The sequence below is a fragment of the Oncorhynchus tshawytscha genome, unplaced genomic scaffold, assembly GCF_018296145.1.
Source record: "Oncorhynchus tshawytscha isolate Ot180627B unplaced genomic scaffold, Otsh_v2.0 Un_contig_12076_pilon_pilon, whole genome shotgun sequence".
NCBI classification, from domain to species: domain Eukaryota; kingdom Metazoa; phylum Chordata; class Actinopteri; order Salmoniformes; family Salmonidae; genus Oncorhynchus; species Oncorhynchus tshawytscha.
This window is the reverse complement of record NW_024607586.1, coordinates 7,586-30,735: the sequence shown is the minus strand read 5'-3', so window position 1 is coordinate 30,735 and position 23,150 is coordinate 7,586. Positions and strand designations below refer to the sequence as shown.

The window sequence follows — 23,150 nt, the reverse complement described above, 5'->3', positions numbered from 1 at the left end:
AAACCTCAGTGAAGCTATACCTGAACTTAACCTAACATTAACCCAAACCTCAGTGAAGCTATACCTGAACTTAACCTAACATTAACCCAAACCTCAGTGAAGCTATACCTGAACTTAACCTAACCTTAACCCAAACCTCAGTGAAGCTATACCTGAACTTAACCTAACCTTAACCCAAACCTCAGTGAAGCTAACTACCTGAACTTAACCTAACAAACCCAAACCTCAGTGAAGCTATACCTGAACTTAACCTAACATTAACCCAAACCTCAGTGAAGCTATACCTGAACTTAACCTAACATTAACCCAAACCTCAGTGAAGCTATACCTGAACGTAACCTAACTATTAACCCAAACCTCAGTGAAGCTATACCTGAACTTAACCTAACATTAACCCAAACCTCAGTGAAGCTATACCTGAACTTAACCTAACATTAACCCAAACCTCAGTGAAGCTATACCTGAACTTAACCTAACATTAACCCAAACCTCAGTGAAGCTATACCTGAACTTAACCTAACATTAACCCAAACCTCAGTGAAGCTACCTGAACTACCTGAACTTAACCTCAACATTAACCCAAACCTCAGTGAAGCTATACCTGAACTTAACCTAACATTAACCCAAACCTCAGTGAAGCTATACCTGAACTTAACCTAACATTAACCCAAACCTCAGTGAAGCTATACCTGAACTTAACCTAACATTAACCCAAACCTCAGTGAAGCTATACCTGAACTTAACCTAACCCAAACCTCAGTGAAGCTATACCTGAACTTAACCCAAACCCAAACCTCAGTGAAGCTATACCTGAACTTAACCCAAACCTCAAAGCTATTGAACTTAACCAAACCTCCTCAGTGAAGCTATACCTGAACTTAACCTAACATTAACCCAAACCTCAGTGAAGCTATACCTGAACTTAACCTAACAGTTAACCCAAACCTCAGTGAAGCTATACCTGAACTTAACCTAACATTAACCCAAACCTCAGTGAAGCTATACCTGAACTTAAACCCAAACCTCAGTGAAGCTACCTGAACTTAACCCAAACCTCAGTGAAGCTATACCTGAACTTAACCTAACATTAACCCAAACCTCAGTGAAGCTATACCTGAACTTAACCTAACATTAACCCAAACCTCAGTGAAGCTATACCTGAAACCTCAGTGAAGCTTAAACCCTAACATTAACCCAAACCTCAGTGAAGCTATACCTGAACTTAACCTAACCTTAACCCAAACCTCAGTGAAGCTATACCTGAACTTAACCTAACAACCCAAACCTCAGTGAAGCTATACCTGAACTTAACCCAAACCTCAGTGAAGCTATACCTGAACGTAACCTAACCCCAAACCTCAGTGAAGCTATACCTGAACTTAACCTAACCTTAACCCAAACCTCAGTGAAGCTATACCTGAAACCTCAGTGAAGCTATACCTGAACTTAACCTAACAGTGAAGCTATACCTGAACTTAACCTAACCTTAACCCAAACCTCAGTGAAGCTATACCTGAACTTAACCTAACATTAACCCAAACCTCAGTGAAGCTATACCTGAACTTAACCCAAACCTCAGTGAAGCTATACCTGAACTTAACCTAACCTTAACCCAAACCTCAGTGAAGCTATACCTGAACTTAACCTAACCTTAACCCAAACCTCAGTGAAGCTATACCTGAACTTAACCTAACATTAACCCAAACCTCAGTGAAGCTATACCTGAACTTAACCCAAACCTCAGTGAAGCTATACCTGAACTTAACCTAAACCTCAGTGAAGCTATACCTGAACTTAACCTAACCTTAACCCAAACCTCAGTGAAGCTATACCTGAACTTAACCTAACATTAACCCAAACCTCAGTGAAGCTAACCTGAACCCTAACACCCAAACCTCAGTGAAGCTATACCTGAACTTAACCTAACCTTAACCCAAACCTCAGTGAAGCTATACCTGAACTTAACCTAACATTAACCCAAACCTCAGTGAAGCTATACCTGAACTTAACCTAACATTAACCCAAACCTCAGTGAAGCTATACCTGAACTAACATAACCTCAGTGAAGCTATACCTGAACTTAACCTAACCCAAACCTCAGTGAAGCTATACCTGAACTTAACCTAACATTAACCCAAACCTCAGTGAAGCTATACCTGAACTTAACCTAACATTAACCCAAACCTCAGTGAAGCTATACCTGAACTTAACCTAACCTCAGTGAAGCTAACCTGAACAAACCTCAGTGAAGCTATACCTGAACTTAACCTAACATTAACCCAAACCTCAGTGAAGCTATACCTGAACTTAACCTAACATTAACCCAAACCTCAGTGAAGCTATACCTGAACTTAACCTAACCTTAACCCAAACCTCAGTGAAGCTATACCTGAACTTAACCTAACCTTAACCCAAACCTCAGTGAAGCTATACCTGAACTTAACCTAACCTTAACCCAAACCTCAGTGAAGCTATACCTGAACTTAACCTAACATTAACCCAAACCTCAGTGAAGCTATACCTGAACTTAACCTCAGTGAAGCTATACCTGAACTTAACCTTAACCCAAACCTCAGTGAAGCTATACCTGAACTTAACCTAACATTAACCCAAACCTCAGTGAAGCTATACCTGAACTTAACCTAACATTAACCCAAACCTCAGTGAAGCTATACCTGAACTTAACCTAACATTAACCCAAACCTCAGTGAAGCTATACCTGAACTTAAACCCCAAACCTCAGTGAAGCTATACCTGAACTTAACCTAACCCAAACCTCAGTGAAGCCCAAACCTCAGTGAAGCTATACCTGAACTTAACCTAACATTAACCCAAACCTCAGTGAAGCTATACCTGAACTTAACCTAACATTAACCCAAACCTCAGTGAAGCTATACCTGAACTTAACCTTAACCCAAACCTTAACCCAAACCTCAAACCTGAAGCTATACCTGAACTTAACCTAACATTAACCCAAACCTCAGTGAAGCTATACCTGAACTTAACCTAACATTAACCCAAACCTCAGTGAAGCTATACCTGAACTTAACCTAACCTTAACCCAAACCTCAGTGAAGCTATACCTGAACTTAACCTAACCCTTAAAGCCCTGAAAACCTCAGTGAAGCTATACCTGAACTTAACCTAACATTAACCCAAACCTCAGTGAAGCTATACCTGAACTTAACCTAACATTAACCCAAACCTCAGTGAAGCTATACCTGAACTTAACCTAACATTAACCCAAACCTCAGTGAAGCTATACCTGAACTTAACCTAACATTAACCCAAACCTCAGTGAAGCTATACCTGAACTTAACCTAACATTAACCCAAACCTCAGTGAAGCTATACCTGAACTTAACCTAACATTAACCCAAACCTCAGTGAAGCTATACCTGAACTTAACCTAACCCTTAACCCAAACCTCAGTGAAGCTATACCTGAACTTAACCTCAAAGCTATACCTGAACTTAACTTAACCTTAACCCAAACCTCAGGTATACCTGAACTTAACCTAACATTAACCCAAACCTGAAGCTATACCTGAACTTAACCTAACATTAACCTCAGTGAAGCTATACCTGAACTTAACCTAAACCTCAGTGAATTAACCTGAACTTAACAAACCTCAGTGAAGCTATACCTGAACTTAACCTAAACCCAAACCTTGAACCTGAACAAACCTCAAACCTCAGTGAAGCTATACCTGAACTTAACCTAACATTAACCCAAACCTCAGTGAAGCTATACCTGAACTTAACCCTAACCTTAACCCAAACCTCAGTGAAGCTATACCTGAACTTAACCTAACCTTAACCCAAACCTCAGTGAAGCTATACCTGAACTTAACCTAACCTTAACCCAAACCTCAGTGAAGCTATACCTGAACTTAACCTAACATTAACCCAAACCTCAGTGAAGCTATACCTGAACTTAACCTAACATTAACCCAAACCTCAGTGAAGCTATACCTGAACTTAACCCAAACCTCAGTGAAGCTATACCTGAACTTAACCCAAACCTCAGTGAAGCTATACCTGAACCTAACATTAACCCAAACCTCAGTGAAGCTATACCTGAACCTAACATTAACCCAAACCTCAGTGAAGCTATAACTTAACCTAACCTTAACTATAATCTATTAAGTTTTTCTTCTGTCGGTCGAATATCCAATTCCTAGTCCTATACATTGGGACGAATTTCAGCATAGTTTTTAACGACAGAAGAGAAGCGAATGACTTTGACCTCTTTGGTTTTGGTCTTCTTGTCATCCCACTGGTACTCTGGAGACAACAGCTTGCTGGGCTTGTTGTAAAGCAGGTACCTGTTGAGGTGACTCTCCTCCTGCCAGGCAGCCTCGATGGAATTCCTCGCGTCCTCTTCAAGCTGGTTCCGGCATACCTTTGTTAGTGTGTACACATCCTCCACGAATCCTCCAAACAGGGCCCCGGCATAGTAGTAATCTCCCTCATCCATGGGGATGTAGGCTGTCGAGGCTGGACGCCGTTCGTATGTGAAGTGGTCACGGGTCGCCTGGTAGAACCATGGGTGAATCACAGCAACCAGCCTGCCCAGAGACTCGGCTCCCCAGCGAGCGTGGAACTTGCTGTCCACGTCCAGACAGAAGATGTAGTCAGCCTCCCTGCTGATCTGACGTTCGATGGCTGTCTGGATGATCTCCATCCTCCGGGCTGATATCTCCTGCCAGCGGTTTGAACCTGGCACCTGGATCACACTTAAATGTCTCCCCTGAGACAGGTTCACTGATGGAACATCATCGGGACGATCTGTGAAAACGTAGTAGCGCACGTTGAAGTCGACCATGAAGTGCTTCTCTGCTGTCTCCAGGAAATCTCGGAGAAAGCGGACGTATCTGTCAGAATTTAAAGACACACAGGTAACTGTCAAAATATAGGAAACATCAACATAAAGCGTCTTAATAGAGAGTTGGGCCGCCACCTTGGTTCTCCACCAGCAACCTTGGGCCACCACCAGCCACCTTGGGCCACCACCAGCCACCTTGGTCCACCACCAGTCACCTTGGTCCACCACCAGCCACCTGGTCTACCACCAGCCACCTTGGTCCACCACCAGCATCCTTGGGCCACCACCAGCCACCTTGGGCCACCACCAGCCACCTTTGGCCTCCACCAGCCACGTTGGGCCACCACCAGCCACCTTGGGCCTCCACCAGCAACCTTGTGCCACCACCAGCAACCTTGTGCCACTACCAGCAACCTTGGGCCACCACCAGCATCCTTGGTCCACCACCAGCCACCTTGGGCCACCACCAGCAACCTTGGGCCACCACCAGCATCCTTGGGCCTCCACCAGCCACCTTGGGCCTCCACCAGCCACCTTGGGCCTCCACCAGCCACCTTGGGGCACCACCAGCCACCTTGGGGCACCACCAGCCACCTTGGGGCACCACCAGCCACCTTGGTTCTCCACCAGCAACCTTGTGCCACCACCAACCACCTTGGGCCACCACCAGCAACCTTGTGCCACCACCAGCAACCTTGTGCCACCACCAGCAACCTTGGGCCACCACCAGCAACCTTGGGCCACCACCAGCAACCTTGGGCCACCACCAGCAACCTTGGGCCACCACCAGCAACCTTGGGCTACCACTAGCCACCAGAACAGCTCTAATGCACCTTGGCAAAGTTTCTACGAGTGTCTGAAACTCTGTCGGAGGGATAATTTGGTGTTTTGTTGATAGTTGTGAAAACGCTATCTCAGGTACTGCCTCATTGGATTGAGATCTGGTGACTGGCACATGGTTTACATCGTTTTCATGCTCATCAAACCATTTAGTGACCAGTTGTGCCCTGTAAATGGGGGCATTGTTGTTCTGGGTGATTAGCCATGGTAGCAAAAAGAATGACTGAAATAATGGTCAGCCCAGCCTTTTTATACATGACAGTGAGCATGATGGCATGTTAATTGCTTAATGAACTCAGAAACCACAACCTGTGTGGAAGCACCTGCATTCAATATACTTTGTATCCCTCATTTACTAGTGTTTTCCATTATTTTGTCAGTTACCTGTACAATACATAAGGGTTTAAGGTGCCTTGCTCAATGGCACAACGGCAGTATCAGGAACCTGTGATTCTGATGCCAGAAACACTCTGTAACTGTATGGTCATTCTCATAGGACTGTATAGGACATTCTAAACCGTTTCCGACCAGAAATTACAGTCTACCAGAAAATAAAACAAAGTAGTACAATTATTCAAATCTTAGCCAAGCTGTGAATCATGACATCATGATATTGTATTACCTGCCATGTGACATGAGCTAGTTATGTCCTCATACACTGAGTGTACAAAACATTAGCAACACCTTAATATTGAGTTGCACCACCGAAAGCGTTCCACAGGGATTCTGGCCCACTCCAATGCTTCCCATAGCTGGTCATGTCCTCATACACTCTACTAGGTTCTGAAAGCGTTCCACAGGGATTCTGACCCATGTTGACTCCAATGCTTCCCATAGCTGGTCATGTCCTCATACACTCTACTAGGTTCTGAAAGCGTTCCACAGGGATGCCCATGTTGACTCCAATGCTTCCCATAGCTGGTCATGTCCTCATACACTCTACTAGGTTCTGAAAGCGTTCCACAGGGATTCTGACCCATGTTGACTCCAATGCTTCCTATAGCTGGTCATGTCCTCATACACTCTACTAGGTGTTGAAAGCGTTCCACAGGGATTCTGACCCATGTTGACTCCAATGCTTCCCATAGCTGGTCATGTCCTCATACACTCTACTAGGTGCTGAAAGCGTTCCACAGGGATTCTGACCCATGTTGACTCCAATGCTTCCTATAGCTGGTCATGTCCTCATACACAGTGTTGTTTTTGTCTTGCCCACTCACCATCGGAATGGCACACAAACACAATCCATGTCTTAAATGTGTCGAGGCTTAACAATCCTTCCTTAACCTGTCTCCTCCTCTTCGTCTACACTGATTGAAGTGGATTTAACAAGTGACATCAATAAGGGATCATAGCTTTCACCTGGATTCACCTGGTCAGTCTGTTATGGAGAAAGCAGGTGTTCATAATGTTTGTACACTCAGTGTAGTTTCAGTGTTTATAAAAATATTGCTAGTTTAATTTCCCTTTTTGAATATTTGGGAAAGGTTGTAGGCTACTCACTTTCCAACGGCAAACACTGTGGTTGCTATGGTGATGTTCATGGACTTGTAGATTGTGTCGACGAGGTCAGGGTCAAAGGTTCCTTCCCAGACGATGGGTGCCAACCATGGGGTGACTGCCACCACATCAGTACGACTAAAGAAACAAAACAAGATGAAGCCTGACTGTGTTGTTCTGATTCTCTGCTCAATGTTTTTGCAGTTAAAGTCCCATGAAAAGACGTGAGGTAAACTAGGCTACACGCTGATGTGGAAGATAACAATGAGATGAAACTAACATAACGTAGCAACACTACTCACCCCACCAAGACACTGGGCTGCTTGTACAATAGCCTGGGAGAACAAAACGGAATTCATTAGTTAATGAAGATATGGGCTGATGTTGTTATTGCTCTCTCAAAAACAAGGTGCTAGTACCAAAAAGGGTTTTTAACTTTTTCACTGCAGGGGAAACCTTTTTTAGGCTGTGGAGAACCTTTTTTAGGCTGTGGAGAACCTTTTTTAGGGTGTGGAGAACCTTTTTTAGGCTGTGGAGAACCTTTTTCATATTGGTACTTTGGATCATCCTTTATATATAAAAAAAAACTGTTCTAGCAGGAAAACAATGTGGAGCGTGGAAGAATAGGATTGTAGTCAATCTAGGTTGCTTTAAAAAATGTATGAGGGTAAATTGTGTTGGAGTAATAACATTTGTGGAATTACCATGTGTTTTTTTCCACGTGGTTTCACCCATGGATGTAAACATGAGGTTTGTGGAGAACTGATTTGGGGACGTGGGTAATTATGTAGGGGTGTGTCCTCCAGTGGCTGTGGGCTTTAGGTATGTTATTTAAGACTAAGTTAGAGGATGTCGGTGATTGATGTTCATTTTCTCTTTGTCATTATGGGGTATTGTGATGTCATTATGGGGTATTGTGATGTCATTATGGGGTATTGTGATGTCATTATGGGGTATTGTGATGTCATTATTGGGTATTGTGATGGCATTATGGGGTATTGTGATGTCATTATGGGGTATTGTGATGTCATTATGGGGTATTGTGATGTCATTATGGGGTATTGTGATGGCATTATGGGGTATTGTGATGGCATTATGGGGTATTATGATGGCATTATGGGGTATTGTGATGTCATTATGGGGTATTGTGATGTCATTATGGGGTATTGTGATGTCATTATGGGGTATTGTGATGTCATTATGGGGTATTGTGATGTCATTATGGGGTATTGTGATGTCATTATGGGGTATTGTGATGTCATTATGGGGTATTGTGATGGCATTATGGGGTATTGTGATGTCATTATGGGGTATTGTGATGTCATTATGGGGTATTGTGATGTCATTATGGGGTATTGTGATGTCATTATGGGGTATTGTGATGTCATTATGGGGTATTGTGATGTCATTATGGGGTATTGTGATGTCATTATGGGGTATTGTGATGGCATTATGGGGTATTGTGATGTCATTATGGGGTATTGTGATGTCATTATGGGGTATTGTGATGTCATTATGGGGTATTGTGATGTCATTATGGGGTATTGTGATGTCATTATGGGGTATTGTGATGGCATTATGGGGTATTGTGATGGCATTATGGGTTATTGTGATGGCATTATGGGGTATTGTGATGGCATTATGGGGTATTGTTTGTAGATTGATGAGACAAAAATCACTCAATCCATTTTAAAATAAGGCTGTAATGTAACAAAATGTGGAAAAAGGGAAGGGGTCTGAATACTTTCCAAACACACTGTAAATAAGAGCTTGCTACCATGACTATTTGTGGAAAAAGCACCCTAATTAACTCTTTTGTCCTACTACAGTTGACCTATGTCCTTATGTCCTTGGTGTTTTCCATTTTATTTGGAATGGCCAGCTAGTCAAAATTAAACGGGCCTATTTATATTTTGGAGATGAATTCAGAGGGTGAATATTATTAAATATTAAAGCATTAGACCTCTCACAAAGGCTTCAGTCTCACCAAAGTTAATTTAAATCCAAACTGGTTCTCTGGCAGATAAATAAGAATGTCTCACCCCATGTTCAAGAATGGCCTTATTCCCTTTATATAGATTACAACCTCTCACTTTCAGTTATTTGAAAATGAAATAATCTCCAAAATATCAAAATTTTTAAAACAAGCCATAGAAAGTTGGAAGGTTGGAATGTTGGAAAGGCACACACCTGTCTATAAAAGCTCCCACAGTTGACAGGGCATGTCAGAGCAGAAACCAAGCCATGAGGTGGAAGGAATTGTCCGTAGAGCTCAGAGACAGGATTGTGTCAAGGAACAGATGTGGGGAAGGGGACCAACAAAGATTCTGCAGCAATGAAGGATCCCAAGAACACAGTGGCCTCCATCAGTCTTAAATGGAAGAAATTTGGAACCACCAAGACTCTTTGAAGAGCTGGCCGCCCGGCCAAACTGAGCATTCAAGGGAGAAGGGCATTGGTCAGGGATGTGACCAAGAACACAATTGTCACTCTGAAAGAGCTCCAGAGTTCCTCTATGGAGATGGCAGAATCTTTCAGAAGGACAACCATCTCTGCAGCACTCCACTAATCAGGCCTTTATGGTTGAGTGGCCAGACGGAAGCAACTACTCAGTAAAATGCACATGACAGTCCACTTGGAGATTTCCACAAGGCACCTAAAGGACTCTGACCATGAGAAACAAGATTCTCTGTTCTGATGAAACCAAGATTGAACTCTTTGGCCTGAATGACAAGCGTAACGTCTGGAGGAAACCTGGCACCATCCCTACGGTGAAGCATGGTGGTGGCAGCATCATGTTTTGGGGATATTTTACAGAGGAAGGGACTGGGATACTAGTCAGCATCGAGGAGAAGATGAACGGAGCAAGGTACAGAGAGATCCTTACTGAAAACTCTGGGATGCTGGCTTTCTAGGCAGAGTTCATCTGTCCAGTGCCTGTGTTCTTTTGCCAATCTTTTCTTTTTATTGGCCAGTCTGAGATACAACGTTTTCTTTGCAACTCTGCCTATAAGGCCAGCATCCCAGAGTCGTCTCTTCACTGTCGACGTTGAGACTGGTGTTTTGCGGTTACTATTTAATGAAGCTGTCAGTTGAGGACTGTTTCTCAAACTAGACACTCTCATGTACTTGTCCTCTTGCTCAGTTGTGCACCGGGGCCTCCCACTCCTCATTCTATTCTGGTTAGGGCCAGTTTGCACTGTTCTGTGAAGGGAGTAGTACACAGCGTTGTATGAGATCTTCAGTTTCTTGGATGGAACAGCCTTCATTTCTCAGAAGAAGAATAGACTGACTAGTTTCAGAAGAAAGGGCTTTGTTTCTGGCCATTTTGAGCCTGTAATTGAACCCACAAATGCTGATGCTCCAGATACTCAGCTAGTCTAAAGAAAGACATTTTTAATGCTTCTTTAATCAGAACAACAGTTTTCAGCTGTGCTAATGTTGGTTCCACTTTTCTGGGCTCTGTTATTTACTTAACAAATAATGAATACACTAAATGTACATATTTAACATTAAGATATTTTAATTAGAGTACAGTTATAGACAGAACATACAACTTATGTCTCTCCTGAGTTCTGCCCCGAACAAAAGAAAGACTGGATCTTATATACCCGAGGTCACACCTTATGGTGTGATCTCCTATGTCAAAACCCTTCATGTGCAGCTAAAAGACCCAGTTATTCTTAACACGAGGTTTCTGAGAACCTGTTTCAGCGTTATGCAAATCTGCCATAGTATCAGAGAAAAACAGACGCTGTCTCTCTGTGTCTCGCTATCACCCACAGTCCCTTTTCTCACCTTTTCTCACAGACGCCGTGGTTCCTGCGTGTTTTGGCAGAGAGCTAGGCACAGACAGAGGCCTTAATATTCAGCTATAGAGTGAGCATCAGTACAATGGCACGTAAGCAAATTAATAACAACGTAATCAGTGGTGGGGGTCTTGAAAAGACCCCCAATATCAACTTTAACCCTTCACTAACTGTCACGACTTCTGCCGAAGTCATTGCCTCTCCTTGTTCGGGCGGTGCTCGGCGTTCGACGTCACCGGTCTTCTAGCCATCATTGATCCTTTTTTCATTTTCCATTGGTTTTGTCTTGTCTTCCCACACACCTGTTTTCAATCCCATTCATTACCTGTTGTGTATTTAACCCTCTGTTTCCCCTCATGTCTTTGTCAGAGATTGTTTTATTGTCAGTGTAGTGTGATTGTTGTATAGGTGCGCGTCGGGTCCTCATACCCATGTTAGTGTGTTTATGTACATTTAGGGTTATGGAGCATACTCCGTGGACTTTATTAAAAGACTCAATTTTTCACTCCATTTGACTCTCCTGCGCCTGACTTCACTGCCACCGTTTTACACCTATGCATGACACTAACATAACTGCAAAAGGGTATTCTATTGATCAATTAGCCTTTTAAAATTATAAACTTGGATTAGCTAACACAACATGCCATTGTAACACAGGAGTGATGGTTGCTGATAATGGGCCTCTGTACGCCTATGTAGATATTCCACTAAAAATCTGTCGTTTCCAGCTACAATAGTCATTTACAACATGAACAATGTGTAATGAACAATGTGTATTTCTGATCAATTTGATGTTATTTTAATGGTAATAAAAATGTGCTTTTCTTTCAAAAACAAGGACATTTCTAAATGACCCCAAACATTCGAACAGTATTGTATGTTAAGTTGGAAAAAGTCAGTTGTATAGTTCGTTCTTTTCTTTCCTATTGAACATACTACTTTCCGTATAAAATATTATCGTTTATTTAGATATTAGAGTACCTGAGGATGAATTAGAAACGTTGTTTGACTTGTTTGGACGAACACTACCAATAACTTTTTGTCTGTCCTTTGTCTGCATGTTGAACGAGTAGATTACTGAAATCAATGGCGCCAACTAAATGGACTTTTTGGGATATAAAGAAGGACTTTATCGAACAAAACAACCATTCATTGTGTAGCTGGGACCCTTTGGGATTGCAAACAGAGGAAGATCTTCAAAAGTAAGTGATTTATTTTATCGCTATTTGTGATGCCTGTGCTGGTTGAAAAATATGTTGATGTGTGGCGGTGTCCTCAGACAATCGCATGCTAAGCTTTTGCCTTAAAGCCTTTTGTAAATCGATTAACAGGATTCTAAGCTTTTGAATGATGTAAGACACTTGTATTTTCATGAATGTTTAATATTATGATTTTTTATTTGAATTCCCTCCAATTTCACCGGATGTTGTCGGCAGGTGTCCCACTCACGGAACACCTAGCCCGAACAGGTTGAAAACAAGTTTCAATCCGAGAGGCTTTGATTACATTTCGAATATCCTCGTCCAAGTGGAAATTTTGTTTGAGTAATATATATGCCAATTGGCCATTGACTTTAAGGCAGAGAAACTTAAAACCTCTTGCTCCTACCCCCTACTTTTTCGAACATTCTGTTAAAAATCGCGCAACATTTCAGCGCCCTGCTACTCAGGTCAGGAATATAGTATATGCATATGATTAGTATGTGTGGATAGAAAACACTCTGACGTTTCTAAAACTGGTTAAATCACGGCTGTGACTATAACAGAGCGTCTGTTTCATCGAAAAGTGCAGGAAAATCTGATCACTGAAAATGGAAAAAAATATCCATGCGCCACTTCCAGGAATTGTTAAAGGTGAACCGTATTAAATGAGGCCGAGGTTGCAGTACCTTTCCACAGGATGTCTAGAGTCTTCTCATTTGCTTCGGAATTCTTGGTCGAACCGACCCAAGGGAACCGATTCCCTCCGGCCTCCAACAGGATGTATTGGTTGAGTTTTTTCCGGAATTTTTTTCCAGACGACCACCTATAGAATTTACATCGCCTCCTGATGAATTTATCGCTTATTAACGTGTACTAATACCTAAAGTTGCATTACAAAAGTATTTCGAAGTGTTTTGTGAAAGTTTATCGTCAACTTTTTTACTTTTGAAAAATGACGTTACGTTATGAAACGCTATTTTTTTCCGTTTATCACACAGTCTTCATAGATCGATATCTAGACTATATATGGACCGATTTAATCAAAAAAAAGACCCAATATTGATTATGGGACATCAAGGAGTGCCAACAATGAAGATGGTCAAAGGTAATGAATGTTTTATATTTTATTGTGCGGTTTGTGTAGCGCCGACTATGCTAATTATTTTGTTTACATCCCCTGCGGGTCTTTTGGGGTGTTACATGCTATCAGATAATAGCTTCTCATGCTTTCGCCGAAAAGCATTTTGACTTGTTGCCTGGATTCACAACGAGTGTAGCTTTAATTCAATACCCTGCATGTGTATTTTAATGAACGTTTGCGTTTTAACTAATACTATTAGCGTTTAGCGTAGCGCATTTGCATTTCCAGAGCTCTAGATGGGACGCCTGCGTGCCAGGTAGGAGCAAGTTTTACCTCATTTCTTTCAGCATGTCAAATGTGCAAAAGTTCTAGACAACCTTTACTCCACACACAGAGATGCATACAAAGCTCTCCCTCGCCCTCCATTTGGCAAATCTGACCATAATTCCAACCTCCTGATTCCTGCTTACATGCACAATTTTAAGCAGGAAACACCAGATGCTCGGTCTATAAAATAGTGGTCAGATGAAGCAGATGCTAAACTACAGGACTGTTTTGTTAGCACAGACTGGAATATGTTCCGGAATTCTTCCGATGGCATTGAGGAGTACACCACATCAGTCACTGGCTTTATCAATAAGTGCATCGAGGACGTCATCCCCACATTGAATGTGCGTACATTCCCCAACCAGAAGCCATGGATTACAGGGAACATTTGCACTGAGCTAAAGGGTAGAGCTGCCACTTTCAAGGAGCGGGACTCTAACCCAGAAGCTTATGCCCTCCGACGAACCATCAAACAGGCAAAGTGTCAATACAGGACTAAGATCGAATCGTACAACACCGGCTCCAACGCTCATCGGATATGGCACGGCTTGCAAACTATTACAGTGACACAAACCTACCAGACGAGCAAAATAACTTCTATGCTCACTTCGAGGCAAGTAACACTGAAGCATTGATGAGAGCATCAGCTGTTCTGGACGACTGTGTGATCACGATCTCCGCAGCCGATGTGAGTAAGACCTTTAAACAGTATCTGATTGCAGAGGAAGGTGTTTAATCCCAGGGTCCTTAGCTTAGTGAGGAGCTTGGAGGGCACTATGGTGTTGAACACTCAGCTGTAGACATTGAACAGCATTCTCAAGTAGGTGTTCCTTATGTCCAGGTGGGAAAAGGCAGTGTGGAGCACAATAGAGATTGCTTCATCTGTGAATCTGTTGGGGTGGTATGTGAATTGGAGTGGGTCCAGGGTGTCTGGGATGATGGTGTTGATATGAGCCATGACCAGCCTTTCAAATCAGTTCATGGATACAAATGTAGGTTCTACGGTGCAATAGTAATTTAGAAGGGAAAGGGGGATAACTAGTCAGTTGTACAACTGAATGCATTCAACTGAAATGTGTCTTCTGAATCAGAGAGGTGTGGGGGGCTGCACTAATCTACATCCACGTCGTCGGCACCCGGGGAACAGTTGGATAACTGCCTTGCTCAGGGGCAGAACGACAGACAGGTTAACTCGGGGGTCTAGGGTACAGGGGCTATGGTGGTCTGCTTGAAACATCTGGATATTACAGACTGGGCCAAGGAGAGGTTGAAAATGTCGGTGAAGACACTTGCCAGCTGTTCAGCAAATGCTCTGAGTACATGTCCAGGTAATCCATCCGGCCCTACAGCCTTGTGAATGTTAACCTGTTTAAAGGTCTTACTCACATCGGCTACTGAGCGCGTGATCACACAGTCATCCGGGAACAGCTGGTGCTCTCATGCATGGTTCAGTGTTTCTTGCCTCGAAGCCAGCATAGAAGGCAATTAGCTCGTCTGGTAGGCTCGCGTCACTGGTGCAGCTTGTGTCTGTGTTTCCCTTTGTAATCCGTAATAGTTTCCAAGCCCTGCCACATCTGACGAGCATCAGAGCCGGTGTAGAACGATTCTTAATCCTGTATTGATGATTTGCCTGTTTGATGGTTCATCTGAGGGCATAGCGGGATTTCTTATAACATTCCGGGTTGTGTGTCCCACTCCTTGAAAGCGGCAGCTCCAGCCTTCAGCTCAGTGCAGATGTTTCCTGTAATCTATGGCTTTTTGGTTTAGGATTTGTACGTACCATCACTGTGGGGACTACGTCGTTGATGCATATTACCATCAGCGCTAGCAAAACAATCCCCAAACTTGCAGTCATGGCCAAAAGTTTTGAGAATGACACAAATATTAATTTTCACGAAGTCTGCTGCCTCAGTGTCTTTAGATATTTTTGTCAGATGTTACTATGGAATACTGAAGTATAATTACAAGCATTTCATAAGTGTCAAAGGCTTTTATTGACAATTACATGAAGTTGATGCAAAGAGTCAATATTAGTAGTGTTGACCCTTCTTTTTCAAGACCTCTGCAATCTGCCCTGGCATGCTGTCAATTAACTTCTGGGCCACATCCTGACTGATGGCAGCCCATTCTTGCATAATCAATGCTTGGAGTTTGTCAGAATTTGTGGGTTTTTGTTTGTCCACCCGCCTCTTGAGGATTGACCACAAGTTCTCAATGGGATTAAGGTCTGGGGAATTTCCTAGCAATGGACACAAAATATTAATGTTTTGTTCCCCGAGCCACTTAGTTATCACTTTTTCCTTATGGCAAGGTGCTCCATCATGCTGGAAAAGGCATCACCAAACTGTTCCTGGATGGTTGGGAGAAGTTGCTCTCGGAGGATGTGTTGGTACCATTCTTGATTCATGGCTGTGAGGCAAAATTGTGAGTAAGCCCACTCCCTTGGCTGAGAAGCAACCCCACACATGAATGGTCTCAGGATGCTTTACTGTTGGCATGACACAGGACTGATGGTAGCGCTCACCTTGTCTTCTCCGGACAAGCTTTTTTCCGGATGCCCCAAACAATCAGAAAGGGTATTCATCAGAGAAAATGACTTTGCCCCAGTCCTCGGCAGTCCAATCCCTGTACCTTTTGCAGAATATCAGTCTGTCTCTTATGTTTTTCCTGGAGAGAAGTGGATTCTTTGCTGCCCTTCTTGACACCAGGCCATCCTCAAAGTCTTTGCCTCACTGTGCGTGCAGATGCACTCACACCTGCCTGCTGCCATTCCTGAGCAAGCTCTGTACTGGTGGTGCCCCGATCCCGCAGCTGAATCAACTTTAGGAGACGGTCCTGGCGCTTGCTGGACTTTCTTGGGCCTCCTGAAGCCTTCTTCTCAATAATTGAACCGCTCCTTGAAGTTCTTGATGATCCGATAAATGGTTGATTTAGGTGTAATCTTACTGGCAGCAATGATGACGGCACGTGTTTCCTTGTAGGTAACCATGCTTGACAGAGGAAGTACAATGATTCCAAGAACCACCTTCCTTTTGAAGCTTCAGTCTGTTATTCTAACTCAATCAGCATGACAGAGTGATCTCCAGCCTTGTCCTCATCAACAATCACCTGTGTTAACGAGAGAATCACTGACATGATGTCAGCTGGTCCTTTTGTGACCGGGCTGAAATGCAGTGGGAATGTTTTGGGGGGGATTCAGTTCATTTAATTGCAATTCATCTGATCACTCTTCATAACTTTCTGTAGTATATACTGTACAATTTGCCATCATACAAACTGAGGCAGCAGATTTTGTGAAAATTAATATTTGTGTCATTCTCAAAACTTTTGGCCACGATTGTAGTGTCTGCTTCATCACACCACTTCAATTGAGCGCCTTGCTGGTACTTCCTGTTTGAGTTTTTGCTTGTAAACAGGAATTAAGAGGAAGGAGTTATGGCCAGATTTGCCAAATGGAGGGTGAGGGAAAGCTTTGTATGAATGTCATCCATGGATAAATAGATTTTTTCTGCTTGAGATTTGAGTCTGCAGTTTGATGGCTGGTTTGGTGGAATATTTAACTGTTTGTCTGTGTCCTTGTGTTTGGGGAGGGGAAGGGGTGGGGTCTGGGTTGGCAGTTGCTGGGTGGAGGTAGTATTTGTAGTTGATCTGTGTCCTTGTTTTGGGGGAGAAGTGGGATCTACTGTACCCAATGAGTGAAAATACATTTCCAAAAAGTATCTACCCCCCCCACACACACACACACAGGTGAAGAGTTTGGCCAGTAGCATGGAGTTTGGGTAGCCAGCCAAATGGTGAATGATGGCACAGTAAAATCCTGAATATACAGATACACACCTTTCTGGAGAGATGATGTTCTGTTCTCTGCTCCTGAATATACTGATACACACCTTTCTGGAGAGATGATGTCTTTCTGGAGAGATGATGTTCTGTTCTCTGCTCCTGAATATACTGATACACACCTTTCTGGAGAGATGATGTTCTTTCTGGAGAGATGATGTTCTGTTCTCTGCTCCTGAATATACAGATACACACCTTTCTGGAGAGATGATGTTCTGTTCTCTGCTCCTGAATATGGATTTACTCAGACTGTTTGAATAGAAAGACGTGGTACAATGATTAATGATGGCTATACAGTATTTTTTATTTATTTTATTATTCACCTTTATTTAAATTAACCAGGTAGGCTAGTTGAGAACAAGTTCTCATTTACAACTGCGACCTGGCCAAGATAAAGCATAGCAGTGTGAACAGACAACACAGAGTTACACATGGCATAAACAATGAACAAGTCAATAACACAGTAGAAAAAAAGTCTATATACAATGTGTGCAAAAGGCATGAGGAGGTAGGCGAATAATTACAATTTAGCAGATGAACACTGGAGTGATAAATGGTCAGATGGTCATGTACAGGTAGAGATATTGGTGTGCAAAAGAGCAGAAAAGTAAATAAATAAAAACAGTATGGGGATGAGGTAGGTGAAAATGGGTGGGCTATTTACCGATAGACTATGTACAGCTGCAGCGATCGGTTAGCTGCTCAGATAGCAGATGTTTGAAGTTTGTGAGGGAGATAAAAGTCTCCAACTTCAACGATTTTTTGCAATTCGTTCCTGTCACAGGTAGCAGAGACCTGGAAGGAAAGGAGGCCAAATGAGGTGTTGGCTTTAGGGATGATCAGTGAGATACACCTGCTGGAGCGCGTGCTACCGGTGGGTGTTGCCATCGTGACCAGTGAACTGAGATAAGGCGGAGCTTTACCTAGCATGGACATGTAGATGACCTGGGGCCAGTGGGTCTGGCGACGAATATGTAGCGAGGGCCAGCCGACTAGAACATACAGGTCGCAGTGGTGGGTGGTATAAGGTGCTTTCGTAACAAAACGGATGGCACTGTGATAAACTGCATCCAGTTTGCTGAATAGAGTATTGGAAGCTATTTTGTAGATGACATCGCCGAAGTCGAGGATTGGTAGGATAGTCAGTTTTACTAGGGTAAGTTTGGCGGCGTGAGTGAAGGAGGCTTTGTTGCGAAATAGAAAGCTGATTCTAGATTTGATTTTAGATTGGAGATGTTTGATATGAGTCTGGAAGGAAAGTTTACAGTCTAGCCAGACACCTAGGTACTTATAGATGTCCACATATTCTAGGTCGGAACCATCCAGGGTGGTGATGCTGGTCAGGCGTGCTGGTGCAGGCAGCAAACGGTTGAAAAGCATGCATTTGGTTTTACTAGCATTTAAGAGCAGTTGGAGGCCACGGAAGGAGTGTTGTATGGCATTGAAGCTTGTTTGGAGGTAAGTTAGCACAGTGTCCAAGGAAGGGCCAGAAGTATACAGAATGGTGTCGTCTGCGTAGAGGTGGATCAGGGAATCGGCCGCAGCAAGAGCAACATCATTGATATATACAGAGAAAAGAGTCGGCCTGAGAATTGAACCCTGTGGCACCCCCATAGAGACTGCCAGAGGACCGGACCACATGCCCTCCAATTTGACACACTGAACTCTGTCTGCAAAGGAGTTGGTGAACCAGGCAAGGCAGTCATTAGAAAAACCGAGGCTACTGAGTCTGCCGATAAGAATATGATTGACAGAGTCGAAAGCCTTGGCCAGGTCGATGAAGACGGCTGCACAGTATTGTCTTTTATCGATGGCGGTTATGATATCGTTTAGTACCTTGAGCGTGGCTGAGGTGCACCCGTGACCGGCTCGGAAACCAGAAACATAATACACATACTGAATCTATTGTAACTATTATCTATGCCAACAACCACCTGGTTACTCAACCCTGAACCTTAGAGGCTGCTGCCTTATACAGACCTGGAAAACATTAAAACTGCAAATGTTTCTTTGGTTTTACTATTTATCGGCATGTGTTCGGGTAAAATTACAAATGTTTTATTCTATAAACTAATGACAGCATTTCTCCCAAATACCAAATTAAAATATTGTAATTTAGAGCATTTATTTATTTATTTATTTATTTGCAGAAAATGACAACTGGTCAAAATAATAACAATAAAAGATGCAGTGTTGTCAGACCTCGAAAATAAAATAAGTTCGTATTCATTATTAATAAACACAATACTCATGTTTTAACTTAGGAAGAGTTTAGAAATCAATATTTGGTGGAATAACCCTGATTTTCAATCACAGCTTTCATGTGTCTTATCATGCCCTCCACCAGTCTTTCACATTGATGTTGGGTGACTTTATGCCACTCCTGGCGCAAAGATTCGAGCAGCTCGACTTTTTGGAAATATTATCTATGCCAGCTACATAGACCATCAGGCTGTTAAATAGCCATCACTAGCCAGCTACCACCTGGTTGTTCAACCCTTCATATTAGAGACTGCTGCCCCATAGACATAGACATGGAATCACTGGCCACTTTAATAATGGAACACTAGTCACTTAAATAATGTTTACATACTGCTTTACTCATCTCATATGTATATACTGTATTCTATTCTACTGTATTTTAGTCAATGCCACTCTGACAATGCTAATCATAATACCCATATATTTCTTAATTCCATAATTTTACTTTTAGATTTGTGTATTGTTGTGAATTGTTAGGTAGTACTGCACTGTTGAGCTAGGAACACAAGCATTTCGCTACACCCGCAATAACATCTGATAAATACGTGTATGTGACCAATAAAATTTGATTTGATTGTTAGTGATCGGCACCAATATGGAAACTCTATAGATGTCAGCAAAAACAAATTTGAAGCCAAATGTTTTTTAGTTCATTCCAAGTAGAAAAGCAGCCTTTTTGATAATTACAATAGTAATAACATTGTATCTAAAAATTATAAAATTAAATTAACCCTGAACACTCAGCTAACTCTCCCAACTTCACACACACACACATGAGGGGGAAGCGGTAGCAGAGGGAGAAAAATATTATAAAGTAGAGAATGCCAAATATGTGCAGAAGGTTCATTTGTTTTTCCAAGGAGTCTGATGTTTTCAACAACACAGCCAGTCTGTTCACTTCCATGGCATGCTGATTGCCCATTTTTTTAAATGACCTTTATTTGACTAGGCAAGTCAGATAAGAACAAATTCTTATTTTCAATGACAGCCTAGGAACAGTGGGTTAATTGCCTGTTCAGGGGCAGAATGACAGATTTGTACCTTGTAAGCTCAGGGATTTGAACTTGCAACCTTTTGGTTACTAGTCCAACACTCTAACACTCTAACCACTAGGCTACCCTGCCTAGGCCAATTGTGAATTTTCTGGCAGCCTAACTTTTTCCAAATGTCAAAAAATCTGTTTTCTTGCTTTGTCATTATGGGGTATCGTGTGTAGGGGGGGGGGCAATGTAATCCATTTTAGAATGAGGCTGTAATTAAATAAAATGTGTCAAAGGTCAAGGGGCCTTAATACTTCCTGAATACACTGTATATGTAGCCTTAGAAATAAGATTCCGTAAATCAGTAACTTGCTAACATCAGATAACATTCTTTATATTAGCCATTTGTGAGACTCACGGAGATAATTACTTTAATGATACCGTTATAGTAATACAGGGATATAATATCTACAGAAGAGACAGGAATGCTTATGGGGGAGGTGTTGCTTTATATATTTAGAGCCATTTCCCTGTAATGTTTAGAGAAGATCTCATGTCCAGTGTTATTGGGTTGCAGGTTTACCTGCCTCATCTAAAGCCTTTTAGGGATATTTCTATAGGTCACCAAGTGCTAACAGTCAGTATTTAGACAATGTGTGTGAAATGCTTGATAGTATCATCTACACTGATTGAAGTGGATGTAGCAAGTGACATCAATAAGGGATCTGAACTTTCACCTAGATTCCCCTGTCAGTTTATGTCATGGAAAGACATGGTGTCCTTAATGTTTTGTACACTCAGTGTGTAAACGCAACATGTAAAGTGTTGGTTCCGTGTTTCATGAGCTGAAAAAAAAATACAGGAAATGATCCACAAAAATCTTATTTCTTTCAAATGTCTTTACATCCCTGTTGGTGATCATTTCTCGTCTGCCAAGATATTCCATTCACCTGATAGGTGTGGCATATCAAGAAGCTGATTAAACAACGTGATCATTACACAGGTGCACCTTCTGCTGGGGACAATAAAAGGCCATAGACATGCTGACTGCAGGAATGTCAACCAGAGCTGATGCCAGAAAATGTCATGTTAATTTCTCTACCGTAAGCCGCCTCAAACGGCATTTTAGAGAATCTTACGTCCAATTGGCTGCAGTATTGGTGTAAGTCGAATTAGGAGGAACTGGTACTCACTGAGCAAGCGGTGTGACTTCTGATACACACATGGTTTTGTTCAGGTATTGTAGTTTGTTTGACAATTTTTTACAGAGAAAACAACCCAATGGAAAAAATACATTGTAACAAATAACCCTGATTCAACTATAGCAAACAATCTGAGAGAAAATGCCCCACAGCCCCTTTGCCATCGGGACAACATCAGACTGATTTACATTGCTAGTTGGGTCATGGGGTTGGGATTTTCCGATGGGTCAGGGTTTGTTGGATCCAAAGCTAATGGTTGTTGGTTTGCTCTTAGTGGGACTATAATTTATTGTTTTTTTCTAATTGTACCTCCTAACCAGTGTGAATACAATGGGAAGCTTGTTGATGGCCCATCAGCGGGCCGTTAAGTTTGCTACGTTGAAGGCCTTTGAGAGGGTTTTGTGCCTCCAGGGACAGTCATGTTTGCTCTTTTTCATAATAGTGTAGGGTAACAGCAATGATGAACCAATATCACAATATGACTTGTTCATATCCTTATTGGTGCCCACCACTAGTAACTGTGTACAGTACATCTCTGTTATGTTATCTCTGTTAATGATCTAGCGGGTAACATTAAGGAAATAGGAAAGAGCGTTTAGAAGTACCAAGTATCATGACTTGTTGGGAGGATTTCTCCGTTCATATCAACTAACCTGGTGTTCCTCTGGTCCTCATCAACTGGGATATCTCTGTTGGAAGAGTCAAACCAAACCCTGTGAATATGAATCAATCAGAAAATCCATATCACATTATAGCATCATTAGGGTGTAATAAATGAACAGAAACGTGATTTTACCCATTGAGCCTTTCATTGAAGAAGCTGTAGTGAACATACCTTTCGGAAGAGAGGAGAAAATCAATTCAAGTCATGAAAACATTTAAAGGCCTTATGACACAAAATGTGCTGCTTTTCTTCTACATCAGATGTGCAGCTTGTCTTTGAAGCCTAATTTATACGCTACACAATTAGGCCTCTACACAAACGCAATAATGCAATGAGCTACTGAAAATGGGGATCCAGCTTAGTTGAGTCGAGTTACAAATTATGAGCTGCACAAGTTTACATTATCCTTACATTATCCTTACATTACCTTGGATGTGGTGTGGGCAAAGCCTCATTCATGCTACATGCGTGTGTGCATCTATTAACCTGAAGTCCAAACCATAGTGTATAGTGTATATAGTAGTATATAAATGTATAGTGTATATAGTAGTATATAAATGTATAGTGTATATAGTAGTATATAAATGTATAGTGTATATAGTAGTATATAAATGTAT

At 42.2% G+C, this 23,150-nt stretch overlaps 1 protein-coding gene and 1 long non-coding RNA gene across 6 annotated transcripts; both read right to left on the bottom strand.

Moving 5' to 3' along the window:
* Positions 1–6: 6 nt before the first annotated feature.
* Positions 7–933, bottom strand: LOC121842776. The gene is made up of 3 exons (XR_006081315.1): positions 884–933; positions 586–744; positions 7–180 (listed from the first exon to the last, which is right to left on the bottom strand). It is a non-coding gene; the product is annotated as an uncharacterized LOC121842776 (long non-coding RNA).
* On the bottom strand, positions 933–22,704 carry LOC112241057 (globoside alpha-1,3-N-acetylgalactosaminyltransferase 1-like; the record flags this gene model as incomplete). Of its 5 annotated transcripts, none has more annotated exon segments than XM_042312520.1 (11): positions 933–989; positions 1,055–1,125; positions 1,195–1,271; positions 1,646–1,739; positions 1,773–1,843; positions 4,096–4,875; positions 7,170–7,304; positions 7,469–7,501; positions 17,621–17,674; positions 22,523–22,582; positions 22,666–22,704. In XM_042312520.1, coding segments are annotated over 6 exon segments (1,012 nt in total), but the record flags the coding sequence as incomplete, so codon positions are not given.
* Between the last annotated feature and the right edge of the window lie 446 nt (positions 22,705–23,150).